This window comes from Spinacia oleracea, chromosome 4, assembly GCF_020520425.1.
Source record: "Spinacia oleracea cultivar Varoflay chromosome 4, BTI_SOV_V1, whole genome shotgun sequence".
Taxonomy (NCBI): Eukaryota; Viridiplantae; Streptophyta; class Magnoliopsida; order Caryophyllales; family Amaranthaceae; genus Spinacia; species Spinacia oleracea.
This window is the reverse complement of record NC_079490.1, coordinates 123,228,414-123,238,127: the sequence shown is the minus strand read 5'-3', so window position 1 is coordinate 123,238,127 and position 9,714 is coordinate 123,228,414. Positions and strand designations below refer to the sequence as shown.

At 37.1% G+C, this 9,714-nt stretch overlaps 1 protein-coding gene and 1 non-coding gene across 4 annotated transcripts; one reads left to right on the top strand and one right to left on the bottom strand.

Moving 5' to 3' along the window:
- Window positions 1–827: 827 nt before the first annotated feature.
- LOC130460153 (small nucleolar RNA R71) lies at window positions 828–934 on the top strand. Its single transcript, XR_008920097.1, has one exon. It is a non-coding gene; the product is annotated as a small nucleolar RNA R71 (small nucleolar RNA).
- A 3,966-nt stretch (window positions 935–4,900) lies between these two features.
- Window positions 4,901–9,299, bottom strand: LOC110794914 (transcription factor bHLH74). Of its 3 annotated transcripts, XM_021999882.2 has the most exons (10): window positions 8,706–9,299; window positions 7,484–8,041; window positions 6,997–7,215; window positions 6,841–6,906; window positions 6,682–6,750; window positions 5,837–5,908; window positions 5,609–5,749; window positions 5,433–5,514; window positions 5,278–5,322; window positions 4,901–5,191 (listed from the first exon to the last, which is right to left on the bottom strand). In XM_021999882.2, the coding sequence occupies exons 2-9, from the start codon at window positions 8,036–8,038 to the stop codon at window positions 5,300–5,302; spliced, it is 1,227 nt and encodes a 408-aa protein (XP_021855574.1). In that variant the 5' UTR covers window positions 8,039–8,041; window positions 8,706–9,299; the 3' UTR covers window positions 4,901–5,191; window positions 5,278–5,299. The 3 variants fall into 3 exon arrangements, with proteins under 3 accessions (XP_021855574.1, XP_021855573.1, XP_056699596.1); XM_021999881.2 differs by having other exon boundaries at window positions 4,901–5,322; window positions 8,706–9,298; XM_056843618.1 differs by lacking the exon at window positions 8,706–9,299 and adding an exon at window positions 8,292–8,416 and having other exon boundaries at window positions 4,901–5,322.
- Window positions 9,300–9,714: the final 415 nt, after the last annotated feature.

The following is a 9,714-nucleotide window of genomic DNA, read 5'->3' as shown; positions in this document are numbered from 1 at the left end:
GGCTCGGAAGTTGAGGACCGGAACTTGAAGAAGAACTTCCCACATGTTGTGCAATTTGACCCAATTGAGTCTCTATGATCTTGTTGTGGGCTTGGAGTTGTTGGACCGAAGAAGTTACCTCACTTAGGCGCTTGTCGATATCCACATTTGTCTTGGTTTGATGAGCAACGAAAGTCTCCATGATGGACTCAAGATTTGACTTTTGAAGAGGAGCTTGATTGAATTGAGGCTTAGGTTGAGATGAATCTCCTTGGTTGTACCCACCTTGGTTGTAAGCACCTTGATTGAAACCCGGTGGCCTATATGGTGAAATGGGTGTTGGGCGTTGAGGAGCTTGTTGTTGTTGAGGAGGAGGAGGTGGTTGAATCCCTTGATTGTCCTTGTATGAGAAATTTGGGTGGTGTCTCCACCCCGAATTGTAGGTTTGAGAATAAGGATCAAATCTTGGATTTATGGCCGCCGCTTTCTCCATGGTGGAGTTACAATAAGAAGAGAGATGATCAACACCTCCACAAATCTCACAAGACATTACTTGGACCGGAGCACATGTAGAACACATGTTAGATTTTTCAAGCCTCTTTGCTAGCATGTCAAATTTTGAGTTCAAGAAATCAATGGTGTCAACCTCATTCTTACCACCAACACTTTTCTTTGGAGTAGCTCTTCTATCACTACCCCATGCATGGAGTTTTGCTATTTCCTCAATCATCTTCTCCACTTGATCCACCTGAAGCTTCTTAATTTGACCACCGGCACCCGCATCTAGGTGAGATCTCGATGTAGGATGTAGGCCATCATAGAAGCTTTGAACAACAAGCCATTGGTTGAAACCATGGTGAGTGCATGATCTAACATACTCCTTGAATCGCTCCCATGCCTCACTCAAAGTCTCATCCTCTTCTTGAGTGAAATTTGTGATCTTCCGCCTCAATTCGGCGGTCTTCTGGGGTGGACAATATTTATCAAGAAAAGCCTTTGTGACCTCATTCCAAGTATTCAAAGAACCTTCCGGAACTGTTCTCAATCAATGATTTGCCTTATCACAAAGAGAAAAATGGAACATATGCATCTTGACAAACTCATCGGTAACACCATTTTGCTTAATAGTAGCACAAAGCTCATAGAAGTTGTCTAAATGTGTGAAAGGACATTCGGTTGGTGCCCCTCCAAATTAATCAAGCTTTATCATCCGGATTAATGAGGGTGACAATTCAAAGTTATTGACCGTCGTAGTGGGTAGCAAAATTCCACAACGAAGCTCAAAATTTTCCGGATGCCCATAATCTCGGAGTAGGCGTGGCTGGAGGAGGCGGTCGTGGAGGTCCATCATCTTCCATGATGTCTTCTTCTGATTCTGAATCGGTGTAAATAATTTAAGGTTGAGAAACACCTTTTAGTTGCCTCCTAACGATCCTTAAAGTTCTGTCCAATTCAAGATCAACGGGAATAAGAGGTGATTGCTTTCTCTTTCGTGTCATGCACAATCAAACAAAGCTAGAGAGATCGTTAGCATGACAATCACAAAGTATAACTCTTTATTTGCAAAAAAAAAAAAAATTACGATACAAAAGACTTAGACTCATTCAACGAATAGCAATTCAATGTGACTACCAAAAACTTGATAGAGCGTCGCCAACCTATCAAATAATAACCTAACTCGGTCTTCCTAACTAAGTAGAAAGGGTAAGAAAGGGTCGAACCCAAGAGAGGCTATTAATCAACCACCAAATGCTATCGAATATAAAAGCTAAGTCAAGTCGGGGGTGTTTTGATTTGTTGAGAGATCTACACTAATTAGGACAAACTAAGATAATTAAAGGATGAAATTCAATTAAGAGGAACTAAGGTACGGGCAACACCCCTCAATCATGAACGGTTCAAAAGCATGAGGATTAGAAGCAATGTTAGGGAATAAATTAGTGGATAGTCATCTAAGGCACCTAACTACTCTATCGAGCTAGAAAGGATAACTTGATCATGAACTACAACCTATTTTCATGGTGCAAAACATGAATTCAAGCAATAAAATGTAAGTTATGATGACAATATAATCCCATAGACTTGGAAGCCCTATTTTCATGGTCTTTTAGTCTAGCAATCAAAAGGGAGCCTACCACTCAATTTCATCTTTCGATCCTTGGTTGAGGAGACTAGAAAAGTCTAAATGATGATCAAACATGAAGACTAGCAATAAAACTCTTTCAATCAACTAATAAACATCCCACAATCACTAAAATCTCACATGCATAAATCAATTGTTCATGACTCAAAAGAGGGGTTCACCTGAACCCTAAAAATTTACTACTCACAATCCATGGAAATCAAACCAACAACAACAATAATCGAGTAATACATGATAATACGTTGATAAAGATTGATGGAAATCAATAAGTAAGAACAAGAATTGAATAATACCACTACTTGATTAATTGAAATAAAAAGTAGAGAAGTTTAGAGTTTACAAGTGAAGCTTCAGTGGAAGAAATTGCTGAAAATGTGAATTACAATCTTGATTCTTGATCTTGAATTGGAAGATTAATCTAAATAAGCAAGTAAATGAAACCAACTAAGTGTTTTTCTAGAGAGAGAATCTGAAAATATGAGAGAGTGTCCGTTAAGTTCTAAGCCAAAAAACGATAATAATCCCCTCAACATTGGGGAATCCGTCAAAATTAAAAAATCGCAGAACACGTCGTCCCGGGCGGGACGAGATTGTCCCGGGCAGGACGAGAGAGCTGGGCAAAAATAACAAAGAGTTCCAGTAGCAAAATCCCGCCCGGGGTAAAATTCGTCGCGGGCGGGATGCCTTGTCCCGGGCGGGATGGTTCTTTGTCGCGGGCGGGATGAGGCTTCTCGCGGAAAATCGAACATAGCCTGCTTCAAATGGCCATAACTTCTTCGTTACTCGTCCAAATAAGTCGTGTGACCACTGGTTGGAAAGCTCTTGGAATAAGCTTTCATCTCCAACTTGATTCACAAGAAAATATTAAGTAGAAAAAAAGTTATGCTCGTTTTAGTATGGCAGTTGTGCACAAGTTCGACTCCTTGGCTTTTCCGGTTTCTCCGGCTCTTTTCTTGGCTCTTTGGCTCATCAAAATGCTCGTGGATCACCAAATACCTACACAAAGGGAAAGGAAACAAGGGACACAAAGAAAAATAAAGAAGAAAAAGGCCTAAAAACTATAGAAACTAGTGAAACTAAGAAAAGTAAGAAAAATGGAAAAAGTAAGGAAAAAGAGATAAAAATCCACTAAACTAACACTAAAGTCCACCTAAAAACAACATCCTTAGTGGGTTAAAAATCCACTTATCATCCTCAAATAAATCGGGATGAGATGCTGAAAGTTGTACAAGGCCACTCGAAGAGCTAGAAACTGAAAAAATGCATGGCCGTGCTCAGATGAATCATAGGTAATGATTATTTGTTTATTTAATCAGTTGAACTCTGAACCGAGAAATACCTCTGGACATAATAAGGATGACTACTCTTACTTTATGTTCGTGAGCAGGCAGCAAGCGACAAAGGAATTAGGAAATGCACACTTGTCCCTAAGGACAAGTGGGAGACTGGAGGAAATAATTCCCTTGGTCCAAATATGTCTTTAATGCTAAGTCTAATAAATACGATTCAGTATTAATTAATTATACAAGACAATAATTCAGTGAGATTAATGAATATTTTGTTAAAGGAGAGAGTGAAGGGAGAGTAAAGAGAGGAGCTAGATGGGGACAAAAAACAAAAAAAAATGAAAGGATGTTCATTGTACTCACACGTGGGAACTCACACATTTGGGTGCTGTTTATAAGCTATAGTAAACAATCTCCCACTTTTAAGGGTTAAAGAAAAGATATCTCATTACTCTCCTTAATACGTTGGTCTCTTATGACCTTTGATCATCATTTGGTTGTTACAAACTTGTTCTTCCACTTCTTTTTTTATTTTGATGGGTTAATTGGTGATTATTCTCCTTGTTTAAATATATAACAACTTGGGTTAGTTTTTTTTATTGTCATTGATTACTTTTGAATCTTTGGACTTCTTTAAGGGTTTGATTTTCCCCTTATCCTTTATATATTCTCTCACTTGTTTGATTAAAAAGGATAGGGCATCATATATATTCTTCCTTGTGGTATGAGTTGGATCAATGAATATTTTAAAAATAATTACGGAATTCGGACAACGTAAAATAACAATTTTAGTTATAAATTCGGTCCTGTTGGAAAATGGCCTGAAATAGCGGATTTAGGGCACACAAACTTGGCCCAAAGCTTGGCCCGACCCAACTAAATGGGCAGATTTTTTTGGCCGCAACCCTGACAGAACCCGGCCCGGCCCTCGGTTGGATTAGGTCTAATATAGATGATAACTCCTATTTTTCTAACCTTTTTTTTCTTCCTACTCCTTATTCTTTTTGGGCATAAATTTACGTATCTTCATCTCATCACCAAAAAGTACATTTATCATCTAATCTCGTTTTCAAGGCAATGATGTCATTATCATGGCATAATTACATTCTTATTCTTATACTAGTGCTTTGCCTGGAAAACCCCATTTTACAACTGTAGGTAACTATCATCTACTCCGTACCACATTAACATATTACTCCCAATAGGAATGGACATAGAATCAACATTATTTTTCCCTACAATTCTAAACCTCCGTTTCTCCATTCCGATTGACCTATTTTAACATTCACCTTTGGTGAAAATAAGAAGAGTAGGCCACTGCCCATAATGGTTTTGGGGTTTTCATGATTTCTTTTAAGGTGAGAGTTGAAAGAGTAGGACATAAGATGAAATAATCTTACAATTAGGGACAGAAGGTGCGCTGCAATTTGTACGATTGTAAGTTGAAAAATATGACAAGTGATCTTCTGTTGTTATTGAAAGATGCAGCAGGGAAAACTCAATCTCACTTCTGAATTCTGATACTATCAAATGTAAACTTGATCCCTTTACAAAAAAAATTTCCTACTAACCACATACCAAGCAAAACATTTTAAAGCTGTGTTCACAAATTACCCTTGGGTTAAAAAAATATGATAGTCTTTAACAAGTTTTGAAACAGCTTTCTCAATTTACAAAGAAGTTGTGAATCTAACAAGTCACCTTCTTCTCTAAAACTCGAAGAAAAGTCAGGAACTGAGCATCTATACAACACCACACTAAGGCCTTAGATTTCCATTTTTGCCTGCAAAAATAATGTTTCTTCGTTTTCTAGTCGAGTCAAATTGCGCAGTCAACTAAATATTGAATTCAGTTAGGAGAGATCAGAACCTGCGTATTTTCCATAATAATCCTACAGCTCACTCTTTGTGTTTCCTGTCACAGGATCAAGGACAAAGTTTCAGTTATAATCATAATACCAAAAAAGGGAACTTTCAAGAGAAATATCACTTTAGCAAATATGGAAATTAAACTTCTTTTCTTACCATTTGGTCCTATACCACCAACAGCTGAGTTGGAGTCAAAACCCATATGAAGAAGACTTTGCAGGTCACCATCCCATACAGCCTGTATATGCCAGGGAAATAAACATGTTGCACTATTTTTTCCTACCAAAGTCCAAAACAACCAACGTATTTTGTCAAAGGGCTTTCAGATTTACCTGAGGCATGTGATGATATTGTGAAGCTGAATTTTGCAAAACAGTCAAACTTTGATGAATACCCTGAGAAAAAGCATGGGAGGAGCCTATTCCTTGGTTGAATCCGAGAGCAGATGAGTCGTTACCTCGTGAATGCAAAATCTAAACAAGGAACCAAGAGCATTCTCACCATTAAATATGGTAAACTTGAGTATGCAATTAATAAGTTTTCAAGGGATTAGTGCTTACATCTTTGGTTAGAAGTCGCTCGATATCAAAATTTAGTTCAGGATTCACGGTGGCAAGTTTCATCGACAGAAACTGTAACAAGAAATTTTTAAAAAAGGGTTCAAGCAAGCTTTAGAAGTTCCCAAGGATTGGGCTTTAAACAATGAGAAAAAGGGATCCAAAACCTAACTCAACAAGTGTTCAGCAATCGACAATGGTTGTAAATACAGATTTATTCTTTTCACCTCGGGATAATAGGACTCGAGACATTAAGTTGCTAAAAGTTCAATTCACAATTAAAACACATTCTCCTAAGTTCCAATAAGTTGAGATATACATTCAAGCAGTTCAGGTTGACCTTTTTCTAGTCAGGAGAACGAATCTTTAATAGAAGAATGATGTCTATATGCATATACAGGTTTAATGAAAATGAGACTGAAAACAAGTACTTAAAACATAAAAAGTAGCAGACATATACCAAATGTATGTACCTATACATGTGATTTGCGCACTACTGTTTTTCTTTGAAATTGGTACATGAAATAAATGAACCAAGATATAAAGTCACTCCGGTCCCAACCTGCATTTTATACTTGATCTACCAATCTGATCGATAACATCCTGCGATCTAATTCAACTCAAGATCTAACAAAATAAATGAACCTAATGACACATTTCTATATTAGAATAGACAGAGCATGCAGGCTGTACACCTTCCCGAACATGCATTTTGTACTTGATCTATCCATCAAATAACATTCCATATCATTTTATAAAATGCGATCTAGTTAAACCCAGGGCAACTTCTTAAAATTACTTTATTTAAGCAACAAAGGCTAAATCATAAGTCATAACAGACTACTCACCTCAACCTGCTGCTGTAGCGATTGCACATAGTTTATTATCTCGTCCAGCATTACAGCTTTCCCAGTAATCTTGAAATAGTAAAGCAGAGCATGATCAACTCAGTTAGCCCAAAAAATGAGTTTGCCGCAATGAAAAGGTAAAAAGAAGAGTTCGATCACCTTATTACACCCTGGAACAAGTTCTTGGAGAAGTCTCATTCTCTCACTGATCTTCTCTCTCCTCACCTAACCAATGGACATGGTTCCAGGTTCATAACATGTTTATGCATTTAATTTCGAATTGATATGACAAGCAAAGGTGTTCGAACACATTACCCTTTCTGCAAGGCTATGACTATTTGTAGCCTGACCACGTCTCGCCCTCACATGAATGTAATTTTGTTTAGGAGGCTCTTCGCCTTGAGAGTCATCTTTCGCTTCCTTTCCTGTTTGCTTTCCGGACGAATTGGCAACAGAATTCCTCTTTTTATCATCTTGTTCTTTCTGACCAGAGCCATCGCTTGAATGGCCTTTTTGCGGGTCTCCATCAGGATTCTACATAATGCACAACATCCAGCATATTAATCAGCTAACGTAATACATAATCGTTCTAGCTTTATGATACAGAAACCATGAAAGGCCGCCATGTAAATAACTCAATAAACTAAAGCAGGACTCCATCACTACAATTAGGAAATCAAATATAAAGTCCTTGCACTAATCAATCAGCAATCAGGAATAGATGTTTGTCTATCATAACAAATAAAGCACCAAATTGCATAAAAATTTCGTAATTATACAAGGTATAGTAGCAGGTAACTACCTCATTAGTCGGCGAAGGTGAGTCAGAGTCTCGCCTCCTCTTGCCATTTGGTGATAATCCTACAGCTCTCCCATCCGCGATTTGGCATCCTCTCTCAGCTTGTGCAACATTCGGTGATTGTTTCTCATCCAACCCATTTCTATTAGAGGCATAACTATGAGGAAAGAGAGCATTAGGAGTATGTGAACCCCCAGCAAGGCCAAAGGGACCAACAACTTCAGGGAAATTCCGGCCTCCGAACAACGGAAGCTTTGGCAACATTTGATGAGCAAGGTTTTGATCAGCAGGGTAATTAGCAAGGTGTAAGCTGCTAATCCCCTGGGATTCCATCAACATTGGGTATGAGGAAGGTTTTGACAATTCACCGTGAGAAACCATTGAAGAATCACCAAAATTCCCACTTTGACCACTGAGTGAAACCATTTGATCCCAACTAGAACCATAAACTGAACTTAATGTCATAGATCTCGAGTTCACACCGGGAGGCGGCGAATTGAGTGCAACTTCACCATTATGTTGGAACCCCATTTGACTACTACTCCCATCATCACCCATGTTCTAGAAAGCAAAAACCAAAAAGACCCCAAAATGTGAGTTCATTGCACATATATATAAATATACACAAATACAAAGAATTATAGAAATTTAAAAGAGCTCAGAATTCAACAAACACCACAAACCCAGTACATAAAGAAGGGTAAAAAATAGATTAATTAAGTAAAGGAGCTAACAACAGCTAAAGCCAAAGTAACTTTGACCAAAACCCAGGTTGATGATATCTTGTATGACTCAACAAGGAACAAATTACCTTTGCAGCTTTTATATAGATACTGACTAGAGATGAGCTAAAGCTAAAGGAAGCCTCTTAATTCAGCATCCAATGATATAATATAACCCCCAAAAATAAAAATTATAAAGAGGGTAGATTGTACAATTGTGCAAATCCAATGTATCAAGCATAAAATCTATACTACCCCTACCTAAAAGTTGTTGCACCCGGCCCCGGATGCCGATTGTAATTCATTCGAAAGGATGATTTAGGTTGGTCCTTAGGCCCCAAATATAAATATAAAAACAATACACTATCAAAGTTCTTCATTACCCTAGGATCAACCCTTGTTAGTGACTAGTATCAAATAACCGACAGGAAAGCGATGAATTTTGCAGAGCATAAAGTTTTGCAAAAACAAAGAAGAAACGAATAGCATTATTAACAGCTCACCAGAGTTGCATAAAGAAAGCAGATTCCCTTTTCTCCGTTCTTCTTCCTTCAGCCTTTTGTTACACACCCAGAAAAAAAAAAAAAAAAAAAAAAAACTATATGTATATAAAAAGTAAATGATCTGGGCTACCCAAATGAGAAGGGATCAGTCGACAATACGAATCGAAATGGGTATAAAAAGAATTCCCAAAACAAGGAGAAAATGAATTTACAGAAATATCAAATCAAACCCCTCAAAAGAAAAAACTAAGCATCACATTCTAGTTCAAATTGACAATAATTTCGCCACGAAAATCGAAATCACGGTGTTTTGGTATCAACACACCCAGAACGCATCCAATTTGCTCTTTACTTCAAACTTAGAAAGAATTTATCAGAAATTCAACAGTGAATGAAGCATAAAATTCAAATAAAATAAAATTTAAGGATGGATCACAAGAATAATACAAATGATAGTAGTACTCCGTAGTAGATTAGATTAGATTAGTATAGTAATAATAGAAGTTAAAAAAGGGAGTGTAATGATTGTTTTTTAGGAGAGAGAAGAAAGGGTAAAAAGATTGGTCACCTGCTGAAGCAAATGGTGACATACATTATTTTTTAATGCACTCTTTAACAACTACTGCCAACTGTTCTTTATTTGGTAAAATCATTTCCTAAGAACTTCAATCTCTAATTTTTAAAATTAAATTTACTTTAACTTTTTTTGTAATTTTTTTTATAATTTAAATCCTAAACCTTTTAAAGCAAGAGATGTCTCTTTAAAATAGTGTAATGAGAGCAACTTTAATGGTTAAAAAATAGAACTGCTCATAAAAAATAAAAATACGTGGACCCTAAACCCGAAACCCTAGTCAATTGTTGCTACACCAATGGCATAAGCAGGTATAAAAATCTTGTAGTTATTTTGAGCAGGTAGCTCAAAATCTTGTTGGATATTGTAGTTATTTTTTTGAGAGCATTTGGAGTGCCACATAAGGTTTCCACAATATATATATATATATATATA

Excerpts from the sequence above, each read along its gene's own strand:
- LOC110794914 (XM_021999882.2), bottom strand. The coding sequence starts at position 8,038 with ATGGGTGATGATGGGAGTAGTAGTCAAATGGGGTTCCAACATAATGGT. Across the intron at positions 7,216-7,483 it reads CACCTTCGCCGACTAATGAG|AATCCTGATGGAGACCCGCA; the intron begins GTAGTTACCTGC and ends TGCATTATGTAG. Across the intron at positions 5,750-5,836 it reads AGCGACTTCTAACCAAAGAT|ATTTTGCATTCACGAGGTAA; the intron begins GTAAGCACTAAT and ends TTCCTTGTTTAG.